This window comes from Cydia amplana, chromosome 11 (assembly GCF_948474715.1).
Source record: "Cydia amplana chromosome 11, ilCydAmpl1.1, whole genome shotgun sequence".
Taxonomy (NCBI): domain Eukaryota; kingdom Metazoa; phylum Arthropoda; class Insecta; order Lepidoptera; family Tortricidae; genus Cydia; species Cydia amplana.
The window spans coordinates 10,819,132-10,834,563 of record NC_086079.1 but is presented as its reverse complement, the minus strand read 5'-3'; the positions used below and the strand labels follow the sequence as shown (position 1 = coordinate 10,834,563).

General features: G+C 36.1%; 1 protein-coding gene and 1 long non-coding RNA gene across 2 annotated transcripts in view; both read left to right on the top strand.

Moving 5' to 3' along the window:
* Nucleotides 1-15,432, top strand: part of LOC134652140 (uncharacterized) — a 156,229-nt gene that overhangs the window by 104,244 nt on the left and 36,553 nt on the right. The window lies entirely within an intron of this gene.
* The window catches only part of LOC134652116 (uncharacterized), a 38,258-nt gene continuing 29,963 nt past the window's right edge, over nt 7,138-15,432 (top strand). The window contains exon 1 of the mRNA XM_063507284.1: nt 7,138-7,822. Coding sequence (XP_063363354.1) covers nt 7,138-7,773 — 636 coding nt within the window. The 3' untranslated portion in view covers nt 7,774-7,822. The remainder of the gene's footprint in view (nt 7,823-15,432) is intronic.

Below are 15,432 nucleotides of genomic sequence, written 5' to 3'. Positions count from 1 at the left end.
TCTCTGTCCTGCATATTGTCATAAATACTATTCAAAATAATAGCTTTGAAAGTCCAAAATATAATTTAACTTATGTGTATAAAACTTCTACTTTCTCTATTTCTATTTTTTTCAGGTCACCAGATTTAAACCGACAACATACTTAATAAATAAAAAATATAATAAATTGTAACCTAAAATTAAAACGACCTACAAAACGTACAACTTCTAACAACGAAAACTAGTACCAGACGTATATTATATTACTTGCATTGTTTATATCAAGAATGAGGCCTTTAACATCTTGATAGATGATTTGAAAGGCCTATATCAAGTTACATAGTATTTCAGAATGTCGTATTAAAATTAGAGCGTAACTTTGATTATATGCCTCTCAATTTTTTCAGATGTTTTGTTGTTCATTAGGGTTCCGTACCCAAAGGGTAAGAACGGGACCCTATTACTAAGACTCCGCTGTCCGTCCGTCCGTCTGTCACCAGGCTGTATCTCACGAACCGTGATAGCTAGACAGTTGAAATTTTCACAGATGATGTATTTCTGTTGCCGCTATAACAACAAATACTAAAAACAGAATAAAATAAAGATTTAAGTGGGGCTCCCATACAACAAACGTGATTTTTGACCGAAGTTAAGCAACGTCGGGCGGGGTCAGTACTTGGATGGGTGACCGTTTTTTTGCTTGTTTTGCTCTATTTTTTGTTGATGGTGCGGAACCCTCCGTGCGCGAGTCCGAGTCGCACTTGGCCGGTTTTTTATTTTTTATTTACTAGCACTTTTATCGGTATATCTACATAGTTAAGTTAGCAATCGTAGATTAAATTAGATACCTCACGTTTCCGTCAACGAAGAGCGAAATTCCGGATAGAATTTCACGGAATCTTTTTTAAGAGTTATCTGATACTAGGAAAGGAATGGGATTTGGAAATCTCACGTTACCGGGCGCGTGTGATTGGGTCAACAGCAATTTAAGGCCAAATGAGGAGTAGATCGATATGTGACATATTAATTAAGAATTTTCGATAGCAAAATCATAATAACGCTTGGCTTTCAACATAGGTATAGTGTAATATTTAAAACTTTCGCGTTTTGAACACATATTAACTCACATTTATAGACGAGTCTAACGCGAAATTTATTCAATTACCTTTATTTACCGACGTTTCGACACAGGTTTCACTGGTCATGGTCGCGGCTAACTGATGTCCCAGCAAAATATATCAATACAGAGATTTGTGCAACTACTTACCCGACGAAAAGTGTATGAAAAAGGTAATAAAGGTAATTGAATAAATTTCGCGTTAGACCCGTCTATAAATGTAAGTTAATATAGGCATAGTGCCTATATAAAACATAAAGGAGATATGCTCCGAACTAAGCTGGGAGACCGTCGATCAGAGGGCCGATTTTTAAATTTCGATTGCCCGATTTCGTCACTCAAAAATCGGTGGAAATCGGCGAAATGCTGATTTTTGAAATACGAGTGATAGAAATTGGGAATCTATTGGTATTGACCACTCGTTTTCAATTTTATTAGTAGAATTTACAGGCCTGATAGTGCAGATATTACTGAACGAAATACACGAAATCGAGCGGTCAAATTTCAAAAATTTCTCTTGATTAAAACGCTTAAAAAATCAATTTGAATACTACAGTTTTGCGTTAGCTCTTAAATAATAAATACCTAGATAGAAACTGTTAATACGGAAAAAATAGTAGGAAACTCTATAAAACTGTGAAAAACGGTTCTTAGGTAATAAATAACAATGAAAAATAATAAAACTGTTATGAGAAATGTTAAACGGGGTCCCGTTGTTTCCCATAAAGTTTTAAGTCATAATGTATGATAGAAACTACAATACATGATGTAATTCAAGTCACACCCTCCTCATTACTGTTAGCTATGGCTTAATAAGAAAACAAACTACCTACCTACCTATTTCGCAGTTGGCCACCGTATCAGCGTGCGACATGTTAAGAGTTTATTTACATTTTAATTGCGGTCAGACGTGTTTGGAGAAACAAAAGATTGAGTTACAATATGAGTTGGGTTAATGTTTGAAATAAGTATCCTGTTTGTATAACATTTTCCTGGAAAGGATATGGGATATTAATTATTATTTTTAATGAAAACATATTATTATGCCATTGGTGGAAATGAGAAAAATAATGATTTGCCTATTACTTGCAATTAAGCATATATGTTCAAATTGAATGATTTCCATTAGACTTTATCCAGGCGCTATAATTACTGTTACGCAGACGAAGCCACGGGCAACAGCTAGTTGCATTTAAAATAAAGAAATTAGGCTATCACTAGGTACATAGTATAAAACAAAGTCGCTTCCAGCTGTCTGTGTGTCCTTATGTATGCTTAGATCTTTAAAACTACGCAACGGATTTTGATGCTGTTTTTTAAATAGATAGAGTGATTCAAGAGGAAGGTTTATGTATAATTTGTTAACCCGTGCAAATCCGGGGCGGGTCGCTAGTAATTTATAAACCAACATCATAATTATTACATGCCTAAATCATAAACATACTTGTTTATTACACGCTGGTATTTTATTCTTGCCGCATTTTTCCTACTGGCACCACAACAGGCGGAACGTCTAGATTGTCTCCTGTTTTCCCAATTCAATATTCCAAAACTAATTAGGGAAGCCTCGGCTTCTAGCTGTGGCTGTGGCGTTTATTAGACAAATAAAATACACGCAGAGATGGCAAGCCAAGATGGCGCGAGCTGCCAGACCTGTGTCAAGTGGTAATTACAATTTACCACCTGAATCGCCCAGACGGACAGGTAAACAAACGTCTACGTCCAATTTAAAGGTTGGTACAATTCTGGATGATATTTCAGAGAATTTCATGTTTCAGATTTTAAGATGAGAGCAATTTACATAAAGCTACATTTAATATTTATTTGAAGATTCGTAACAATATTCTGATGTTGAGTGATATTCGAAAGCTCATATTATATATATTATAGTAATCGGATGTAAAACTTATAATCTCTACTAAATAATTAGCAGGTGAAGGGTATTTAGTGAAGTCTATAAAACCACCAAATGTATAATAATAATAATAATTTAAAGTCATTTCTCACCTTCTGTACATGGATGACCTCAAATTATTTGCACCAAATAACCAAGACTTGAAGGAGCTACTGAACACCACCGAAGTCTTCAGTAGTGCCATCAACATGGAGTTTGGTGTCGATAAATGTGCGGTTATGCATGTACAGCGGGGGAGGGTTGTAAATTCAACAAATTTACAACCTGCTGAGACAATGTCTTTCAGATCTATCTCTGAATCAGAAACCTACAAATACCTTGGTATGTCACAGTCGTTAGGTATTGAGGACGAGGGCATTAGACGGTCGGTGAAGGAGCGCTTTTTCAGTCGGCTCACAAAAGTCCTTAACAGTCTTTTGTCAGGAGGCAACAAAGTGCGCGCCTTCAACGCCTGGGTAATGCCCCTACTCATATACTCCTTTGGCATACTAAGGTGGACTCAGACCGAGCTGGACGCCCTGGATCGGAGGGTCCGATCACTGCTAACCGCACATCGCATGCTACACCCACGCTCGTCAGTTATGAGATTGTACATCCCACGGAAATGTGGAGGCCGAGGCTTCCTAAACGCCAAGGATCTCCACAACCGCGAGGTGTACAATCTCAGGAATTATTTCCTTAACAACGAGTGTGGGATGCATCGTGATGTGGTGGCAGTAGACAGGAACCTCACGCCGCTCTCCTTGGCAAACGAGAACTGGCGCAAACCTGTGGTACTAAGTACTGCGGATCGCAGGGCGGCATGGGAGAGTAAGGTGCTACACGGGTGGTTCTACAAGGCCCTCACGAAACCCGATGTGGGTCAATTTCTGAACACGATTTTTTTTCTGTCCGTGATGAAAATCGCGGGTTAGCATCAGACAATACTTACCAATTTTTTTTTACATAAAGAAGTCACACTTTCACACCGAGTTCCATATGAATTCACTGATTAGTTGGTTTTTAGAGTACACATAAAAATACCTAAAGGCTCAAATTACTACTCCCGTGCCCTGTCCGGAATCTACTTTTGAGCATAATGAAAAATCCTACGAAAAATTCTACATTAGTATCACTAATTTAGTGTCAAATACTTAAACTAGATGATATTTACTATCACTGAGCACATATACTATTAACTTCATTGTGGTAAATAACTCGTGATCGATGTTTAAATTTTGTCCGAGCGCGCGAGTAAAATTTCGTCGGCAAAACTCAAAGGGCTCTGACAGCCGACGTTTGTATTTGAACCGCCTCGTATCCCGCCTCACCTGTACTGGCAGTATTCGGCTGTCTCTCAAAGCAAGCGGATGTAAGTCAAGCCGCGGCGTGTTCGAGCAAATCGCGTAAGTATTTCGGAATCCGGGTGGGCGACAATTTTTTTCTAATTTCGATGCCCCTTATAAATTTTATTTTCCACATAGCTTTTCAATAGCAATTGTCATATTTAGGAGCCCTTTATGTATCTTTATGTAAGCGATAACATAACAGTTTGGTCAAACACGATTTAAATTTATGGCGAATTTTTTTATTACGAATTCTAATTTCCGTGCCCTAATTCCCATAACAAATTTACCTAAAACAGCTGATTAAGTGGCACGGGAATTAGAAAGTATTACATATATTGTCAACAAATCTTTTATTGGGGGCACTGTAAGTTAATTGGCAATGTTTACGTCATATTATTATTACTTATATATATTGGCATTGAATATATATTATATGTAATAATAATACGACGTATATTTTTCTATTTTACATTTAAGGAAATCTTAAAGAATGCACAAAAATCTGTGAATAGTTTTTTAGTATAAGTACTATAGTACTTACATACAGGATCGACCCGAATAACCCGGGCAATTTTAATACGTAAGGTAAGGTGGGGTAAGACGACACCGGGGTAAGACTATCACTTGTATGGAATCCTTGTACTGTTAGTCTTGCCCCACCTTACCTTATTCATTGATCATATTATAACATTAAAATATTATATAAACATAAAACTATTTCTGGAATTATTACATATTATAATACCTGTATCTAAGGTTACATGAAACAAAATAATCACATTTGCAATGTTTTGTTTTTGTAAATTTGACAGCTGACAGCGTATGCCGTATAAAGTTTAAATATCTGGGAGACCGAGCTTTGCTTGGAAAACATATAGGTACCTACCTACCTAAAAACTCAAAAATGCGCGTTTTTCCAGAGATAACACCTACCTAGATAGATTTTTCACCCCAGAAAACCCTCATATATGATAAAATTTCATCGAAATCGTTAGAGCCGTTTCCGAGATCCCCGAAATATATACAAGAATTGCTCGTTTAATAGATTAGTTGTTATAAATTAGCTTTTCTAATACAAGAAAAATTAAATATATCCTATTCTTACTATATTATAAATGCGAAAGTATCTCTGTCTGTCTGTCTGTTATCTCGTCACGCTTAAACCGCTGAACCAATATCATGTTGATGATATTTGGCATGGAGATAGTTTGAGGCCCGGGGAAGGACAAAGGATCTGGGGACACGGCAGTGCCGCCGCCAAGTCGAGCAAAACAAAGTGGCTCGGTCAAAATAACATTTAATTTGAACATGTAATCTAAGAATTAATGCACTTTAAAATCTCTTAGTTTTGTCACTGACACAATCACTCACGATCATCATTATTCTAAGGTACTTCTAGCATACCCACAAGTTCCAAATTTGAAACGTAATTAGGTTTAAGCTTTTTAAGCCAATAAAAATCTAATAATACTGCAATATTAGTCACGTTCTAAAGATCTAATAACTGCATAAATAAGTTTGTAATCCTATAGAAATATATGCGATAACAAATTTACCTTTTAGTTCTTACAATTAGTAGGGAAAGTAAAGGTACACTACGATGTACGATGTGAGTATGAATAAAGATGTATATAGTTATGATATGTGTATACATAGTATCAGTATGGTATGGGTATGATTACCTGAAAAGAAGGACAGCCTACAAAAAGAGATGGGATCCTATCAAAAACATTACATGTAAAAAGATGCAAGTCTCGCAACGCAGTTCTTCTACTACAAAAAAAGTTTTGAGATGTAATGTGAAACCAAGTCGGTTATTTTAGACAATGCCAGGGGGGTATTAAAACCGTAATACTATTAGATACCTTATTAGGGTTCCGTAGCCAAATGGCAAAAAACGGAACCCTTATGGATTCGTCATGTCTGTCTGTGTGTGATAGTCTTACCCCGGTGATAGTCTTACCCCACCTTACCTCATATGTGGTTAAACAATTGTTTGTGTTATGAATTTATGAAGGCAGCATATTCGATTTCTTCAGATTAACTTACACAATAACTTCTTCTCTCTGTGCCCCTATTTATTTCTTAGTATCATTTCCTATACGGCCATAAAGCAGATCATACACCTTGTACCTATCTACATGCAGATACATAATGACACTTTTTAATGAATAGTTTTGTATGTAAGGCGGACATGTTTACGCAACTACTCAAAGTATTGTTTTGAAATATATATATTTTACTAAGAAAGAGAGATTAGTTGCCATTAAAATCAAGGAAACTATTAGTCAAATACGTAGTTTTTAGTGTATCATACTTTCGTAGATTTGTCGTCCGAAACTAAAATTAAAGTAGATAAATATGTTCGATGCCGCTTCAGTATGGTTGAAGTATATTATTGTAGATTAAAATATACATAAATAATAGTTTTAACTACCAAAATAAGCTAAGAAAACAATTCCTGTGCCATGTTCTAATTTCCGTGCTAGTAAAATCTAATTCCCATGGACACACTAATTCCCGTGCCCTGACCAACATTTTAAATTGAAATAACTTTTATAGTTTTATGAATATTTTTACCCCATAAGAAAATTAATGTTCATTATATTTTTTATCAAATTATCAGCATATTTTTTTTTGTGTAATGTTGGTATTTCAAAATTCCATGGGAATTAGACAAAAATGCTCGTTTGGTGAAATTGACCCATGTGGACCTGCTCGCGTCCGTGAACTGGTTACGATTCGGGGACCTCTTCGGAGAAACCGAGGGTTTTGCCTGTGCAATTGCGGACGAAGTAATGATGACGAACAACTATCGGAAATATATCCTGAAGGACGGTACAGTCGACATTTGTCGGGCATGCCGCCGTCCCGGAGAGTCACTCAGGCATATCATTTCCGGTTGTTCTCATCTTGCTAACGGCGAGTACTTGCACAGACATAATCTCGTAGCCAGGATTATTCACCAGCAGCTTGCTCTTCTATATGGTCTTGTGGACCGCGAAGTACCGTACTACAAGTATTCACCTGCGCCAGTTCTCGAGAATGGTCGTGCCACGCTCTATTGGGATCGATCTATCATCACTGACAGGACTATTGTAGCCAATAAGCCTGACATTGTGATAATAGATCGAGCGCAACGCCGGGCCGTGCTCGTTGACATCACCATCCCCCATGATGAGAATCTCGTGAAAGCCGAGAAGGACAAGTCCAGTAAGTACCTAGACTTGGCTCACGAGATAACCGCCATGTGGGATGTTGATTCGACGATCATTGTCCCGATAGTTGTTTCAGCGAACGGTCTAATAGCGAAGAGTCTCGACCAACACCTAGAGAGACTCTCGCTGGGTGGTTGGATCAAGGGTCAGATGCAGAAGGCGGTTATTTTGGACACGGCGCGTATAGTACGTCGGTTCCTCACTCTGCGGCCCTGACCACCGGCAGCTTGGGCCCTGCCCCGCTGCCGGCGGCACCCTAGGTTAGGTTTTTTATAATGTGTTTATATATTTTTTTTTTGTAATGTTTTGTAAGTGTTTTTATATTTTACTTTTATACTCACATTGTAAAACCCTAACCTAAGACCCTAATTAAATAAAAGAATAATAATTGGACACGGCGCGGATAGTCCGCCGGTTCCTCTCTCTGCGGCCCTGACCACCGGCAGCTTGGGCCTTGCCCCGCTGCTGGTGGCACCCTAGGTTAGGTTTTTTATAATATGTTTATATGTATTTTTTATTGTTTTGTAAGTGTTTTTATATTTTACTTTTATATTCATATTATAAATCACCTAGCCTAAGAGTTCAAGTGAATAAAGATAATAATAATTAATGAATAAACATTCCGGAAACGACAAAACATCAAAGAAATCACCAAGTTACGTTCCAGCATCGTTATTACGGCTGTAACAAAATGGCGCCGTACAAATGCACGAAACTCGACGCCCTTTAAATTGCATTCTCCTGTTATTCTAAAAACTGCAATTACCTCGAGGAGGCTATTAAACATATTTTATTGTTCTTCCTTGTTTATACCTACTGTAACGGGTATTTTTATGGGTGTAACTTTGTTAATTAAAATATTTCGTTTAATTAAATGTACCGTAGTCTACGCTGGATAATACGCTGAGATAGGGGAAATGGGTGAAATAGTTTCGTATTTTCATTTAGTTGTCTAAGCAACTATGGGAACGGTTATTAGGCAATTCGTATGTATGTACTTTATTGCACATGGAAATAAAAACACGAGAAACATAGTTACAGGGTAAATTAAATACAACAAAGGCGATCTTATCCCGGTATGGGATCTCTTCCAGTTAACCTTTGAGGAATCGAATAAAACAAAACAGAAGTAACGATGACAAACAAAAACAATAGTGTACAATCACTAAAATTAATTAAATGCAAGTTTTGAATACACATTGCTACAAATAATACCTATATATAAACATAAATAGAAATACTTAAATAAATAAAAATAAAGCGTACATATATACCTAAATCCAGTACATATATACCAGTTTTCGCCAACAAACTGGTTACAGTTTGGCGACATCATTAATTTTGTTTGTGAGCATGTACCTTTTGTGTAAATAAAAAAAAAAAATATATATATATATATATAACCTAAATAAAATAAATAAATAAATAAATACTCAATATATATCATAAATAAATAGATATGAGCTCGAACCAGATAAGTAAAGGAGACTAAAGAAGTACTAATCGAGGAAAACCGAATTACTTATGTATCGGAAAGCCACAATTTTTTAAGCCTCTCCTTGAGTAATGCTACAGATTGGGATTGCCTCACGGCCACCGGTATCTCGTTCCATAGCTTCACGGCGTGGACAGTAAAGGATTTTTTGTATGTGCGCGTCATATTGGATGGAACTGCGAGTAAAAGGTAGGCGCTTGATCGAAGACGGTGACCACTACCAGCAGCTAAGAAACTAAATCTTTCGGAAAGGTAAGGTGGCGAAGCAGGATTAAATAGTACATTGAAAAGCAATGACAGGATATGCACATCTCTTCGACGACGAATCGGAAGCCAGCCAAGCTGAGATCGGAACTGGGATACATGATCAAACTTACGTAGACCGAAAATGTATCGAATACAAATGTTTTGCAAACGCTCGAGTTTGTCCAGTAGCTCCTCATTAAGGTCCAAAAAAGCAGAATCAGCGTAGTCTAACAAAGGAAGTAAAAGTGAACAAGCAAGAGTTATTTTAGTTTGAAGAGGAAGGAAATTTTGAAGACGTTTCAATGAGTGAAGAGATGCAAACAGTTTATTGCTAATGTCAGAAACATGAGCTGACCAGGACAACGTTTGATCAAAGATGATGCCCAAGTTCTTAACTGTCGAAGAAAAAGGGATAATTGTTCCGTCAAAAAGCACTTTGGGTACCACTATCTCCGACAATTTGGACACAAAGTAGGGACCACCAATGACAATCGCTTGCGATTTCTTTGCATTAACTTTTAAACCAAAATTACTCGCCCAGCAACGAATTGACTCAAGGTCGCCATTGATTTTATCAACTAAAGATGGGAGATCATCAATGCTAGCCGCCGCGTAAATCTGCAAATCATCCGCGTAAAGGTGGAAGCTACAATTTAAAGACTCAGTAATGCCATTAATGAAGATTGAGAAAAGGAGAGGAGATAGTATCCCTCCTTGGGGGACACCAGCAGAAAGGTCACACCATTCAGAGACCTTGTCGTCAACCCTGACACACTGGCGTCTCCCAAAGAGGTAGCTACGGAACCAAGACATTCGTTTAATTTAGAGAAAGAGTAAATACAACGAGCATGACTTGGTTCTGATTTGAGCTATCTTTTCAATACCTATACAAGTATTTAATTGGTAGGTACTTTTAATATGTACTCGTATTTGACAAATGAAAAAGTTGTTATCATAGAAGAAAAGCTTGACACCAATAATACCTAAAATTATGGCTACGACTACTTTGTGTAAAATAAAATGACATATTGAACCACAAACATACCTAACCTACAAATTTGAATGATTTAAGCTTTATAACGCTGTAGATCCCATATTTTTGTTTCTGAACATTTTTGCATTAGGTACCTTTATTATAACTATTTATCTATGTATGTCGTTATGGCAGCTATGTATTTGAATATTTTTGATCCTATGAAGACAGTAAGCATTGAAGTAAGTATTTATATCTAACTATCTATCTAAGAGTGAATAACAAAGAAACTTCATACTTCTTCCGTCCGTAAGTCCGTATATACAAAGTTCGACAAAGAAACAACTTGCCTTTGTTGAACGATCGGGGTATCGCCTTATCCAAATAAAGGATATGATTATTTCACGCTCACACGTTGCGGGTTCTTACAAACCTACAAATAAAAGTAAATTGTAACGTGTAAATAATGGAGCAGCATACTAAACATCCAGTTAGTTAGTTAGTCGTGTGATGTGAACAGCCCGACAATAAACAGTGGAATTTAATAAAAAAGAAATAAAATATTTTTTCATCCTGACGGCGAAGTAATAACCAATTTAGACCGACCGCATCTATACAATCGGCTGCAATATTGTCACAGCTCGAATCATCATCATCATTGGCCTTCGACTCTATTACAGGCTATACAAGTAGCAATAAGTACGAGCAAGTAGTAGTAAGTGGGAAGACTACGTTTTTCATATCTGTGTAATCCAATGCGGGAGAGGCAAACACTATTCAACCTTAATAATTATATGATGTTGCCTGCTCTCACTCCTGGCGTCCTAAATTTACTTCTAGCAATGTCTTTAATCTTCATAAGTAATAAGATGATTTTCGTAAAAACTTTCAAAAAGAAATTGTTCGACAAACACTTGTCGCATTTTTGTACGAACAGTTCTAGATGTTAACACTTCAGATTATACGTGACATGTATTATTACCTTCCTTTATTACCACATGGTTTGACATAACCCTTAACTTTACTTGGTATACTTAACACTAAATATACCGTTCAGTTAGTAGACGTGGGAGAAAAGTGTTTGCAGAATCGGTGCTATCTATGTAGGTCAATCGAGGCCGGTATCGAGCAAAAGTTGAGAAGCTAAGCCTTGTGTGTTTTTAAAGACTCTAGGTATTTTAAAACTATGATGCATAAGTACTTACGAGTAACTATGTATTTGGAAAAATATAACGGCAAATGTTTTAGGATATTCTTCCATTTTCAATTAGGAATAGATTATAATAATATTTAGAATATTGTCGGAATAAAAAACCTAATAATTGCACGAAAAAATTAGTATATACTATAGTACCGTTATGTGAATGTACCTATAAAACGGAAAATATGTTAATTCGATATACTTTACAAAGTATTAGGTCCTGTTATTTTAATTAATTAAGCCAAGTGGCAAATACATTTCTTTTTATGGCTTTCTTTCTAGTAATTCGTCTCAATTATCAAGATATTAAAAGGATCATGCCGAATTTGGCCTACGATTCGATAAGCATCCTATATATACGATAAATTTAATCATATTTCTTACAATCTCATACATATATTAGATTCCAACGGACACTTCTTAGTAAAGAAAATAAGTTAAAGAGTAATTAAACCAAATCAACACATCCCACGCCATTACATATAATCAATGACATTTCATAAATGGACGTCCAGAGTCAAACAAAAAAGTATGGCAACAAAATACTTTTCTACGATGTTCCTGTTGATGCGAATAACACTCACTTCAAAGAAAAACATTCATACCACTAAAGACATATGAACGACATGCTGTTTTAAACACTAAGTATCATAATTGCAAAAAGAACTGCGATACAGTAAAAACTTTTTATTCCAATGACTTTCATTGTAACATACCCAAATGACTTACGTCAAAAGTGAATTGCGAACGAATATGGAACGAATAGAGTCGCTATGGATTGTGTTTTCATATTAATTATTACATATTTATTTGATAGTATTGTATGAAATCTAGAAGAGCACCAATTTACAATTAGCTTTCACCGGCTTTCCCCACTGAACTGAAGTCGTTTTTTACTTCTTGAAAATTGATTAACTTTTTAATAAGACCTTATTTGATATCAGGGTATGAATAACACGAAAATAGGTTAAAACTTAAAAATACAATAAAATAAAGGGGAAAATATATATTTAACTTTTTTTATAAATTACCTATATGATAAGATAAACATACAAAATAGGAATTCTAACTTCTTTGAAATAAATTAAGTTTATTATTAAGTGCCTTTTAGGCAAACATTTGTTTTTGAAACATTCTTTTTTGGTATGAGCTAGACTATTATAACAATCCTGTGTGATTGTTACTGTATTTCTTCTTTCTCTGGAATTGAAGTAAATATGTTTACTTAAGTGATTGTTTTTACATTTGATGCTATAACAATTTTGACTATAAAACAGCTCTAGTTGTTATAGTCTATTCCGGTTCGCATGCTATGTCTTATTCGTTTAAGGAAGTCGTATTAAATAAAATATATTGTTTTATTTAAAAAAATATCCTAATACCAACTCATTCGATTTGTGTTCCTTGACAGCCTTTAAACGCCCAATATCATCGATATATTTACACTATTTACGGCACCTTATTTCCTTGTAATAAGGCATAATAATATTTAACATGGCCCGATACAAGGCAGAATTCCTAACCTCAAATTCGTAGAGAAATTCCGCTTTTATAATGTTCTGTGAAGTGTCCGTGAATTTCTAATAACTATCGGGACTTTCATTTCATGTTTGGAGCCTAACAATATACCACCCATGTTTAGCGAGTGTTGGGCCAAACTTGTATGGGAGCGGAACATCATCCTTTACGTTCGAATTGACCTCTGTCTTTAAACAAAAAAACTGCGCCTGTGTTGAGGCAATGAGAAGGAAAATGATGATTATATATATATTATTTTTGTACTTTATAATAATTTACAAAGCAAAACTGATCAAATGTTTACATATGTGGGAATATGTTATTGGAATTGTGGTTGCTAATTATTATTCACTTATTTATTATGCGTTGAATGCAACGTGGCATGGCAATATAAACGCAGGCGTGAATGAATTATTCGTGTCCTAAATAAAATTGTTTCACCAATAAATACTGATGTAAGGGTAGGAATAGTGGTGTGCTGATTACGTGAATAATTGAAATTTTTATCTTTAACACATTCACTGCACCCACTAGGCGAGTTCTCTGTTTGTAGGCGCTTTTCGCTGCATACGGTCTTCCCGTGTTATCGGCCACACTCGTAGGGCGTAGCTCGAGCTGGCAGTGAATGTGTTAGTATCCATCCACTTTATTATTGTGAGCCTATTGTGTCCCACTGCTGGGCAAAGGCCTCCCCCCTCTTCTTCCATTCATCCCGATTTTGAGCTATATCTGGCCAGTCACTCAAAAAGGAGTCCAAGTTATTCCGCCATCGCCGACGAGGTCTGCCGGATCCGCGGTTTGACTCGTGGGGCACGTTAAATAGCTAAATATATTTCAATATCCATCCACATTATTTAGCTGAAATATTGTTCAAAACGTTTTAGTGGTCGTATCGGTTAAGAATTGATGTATCTACGACGACAAATTTCATAGCAAAAAAAACCGGTCATATTTCCAAATGTTTCGGAGAATTTTATAATGTTGTCAGGAGTTCCTTAAACATGCTGAATAATGTTAGTTCAAAAAGTGTATCAATACAGCTTTTCAATTATACAAAAAAATGTATATATTTTACTTATCACAACTACGTGTTCTCGTTGGGAGGTGGCGTACCTTTACCGAGTCATTATAATTTGGAATACTTAATACAAAAACAAACAAACATATTTAAATTAGAGACTTAACATATTTCTAACACACTCGTACATATTATAGAATGTTGTTGTTGAGAAGTATTCTCTGAAACAGCGACACATCATAAAGCATTTTTATTTCATTTCATTTCACATCACTAGGTGGGATACGAGTACAATTTTATTGCCCGTACTGAAATTAACGCGGTTTAACGCTCATAAAATGCGAATATTCCAATCCGGGACATAAACCTAATTGGATTGTTCCTGAAAACTCTATCATAACGGCTTCAATTGAACGTAAATCGCTGCCAATTGTTTCCCTTTATTTCTTTTTAGGGTTCCGTACCCAAAGGGTAAAAACGGGACCCTATTACTAAGACTCCGCTGTCCGTCCGTCCGTCCGTCCGTCTGTCACCAGGCTGTATCTCACGAACCGTGATAGCTAGACAGTTGAAATTTTCACAGATGATGTCTTTCTGTCGCCGCTATAACAACAAATACTAAAAACAGAATAAAATAAAGATTTAAGTGGGGCTCCCATACAACAAACGTGATTTTTGACCGAAGTTAAGCAACGTCGGGCGGGGTCAGTACTTGGATGGGTGACCGTTTTTTTGCTTGTTTTGCTCTATTTTTTGTTGATGGTGCGGAACCCTCCGTGCGCGAGTCCGACTCGCACTTGGCCGGTTTTTTTTAAATCTATGGGCACACCCACCGCTTATGTTATTATTCTCGTTATACCCAGGTGTGTTAAATTTAAATTGATTGATGCCTACAAGGGATTGTTGTTTCGATGTTCACTTAAATTAAATCCATTACAGATAAAACTCTGAGATAAACATTGAATTATTTATCGAGATAAAGATTCTGAATTTATAATATCTTAATGAAATCGGACAAACTAATAAATATTAATTAAAAAATGTTAAGTGCGAAGGCATTAGTAGGTTCAGTATTATGGATTCATTTTACATAACTTGGTACCTAAATAATATTTAAATGCCTCTAATTTCGACGTGTTACCTGGTACAGTTACCTGGAAATGGTGTTACCGACTGAAATGGTTAAAGCGTATTAATTCTATAAAAGGAATTCTCGATAAGGTTTTGTACTTGTATGTATTACATTTACCCTGTATACATATACACAACGATTATCACCGTTTCACTCATACAGCATACGTATTACGTATACGGCGATCTTATTTCATACAGGTGTACTGAAGGACAAAGGCCTATATTGATCCCGCGAGAGTTATGTATCGTGAAAAAAAAGCTATAACTCCCTAGGGAGTTATAACTTCTTT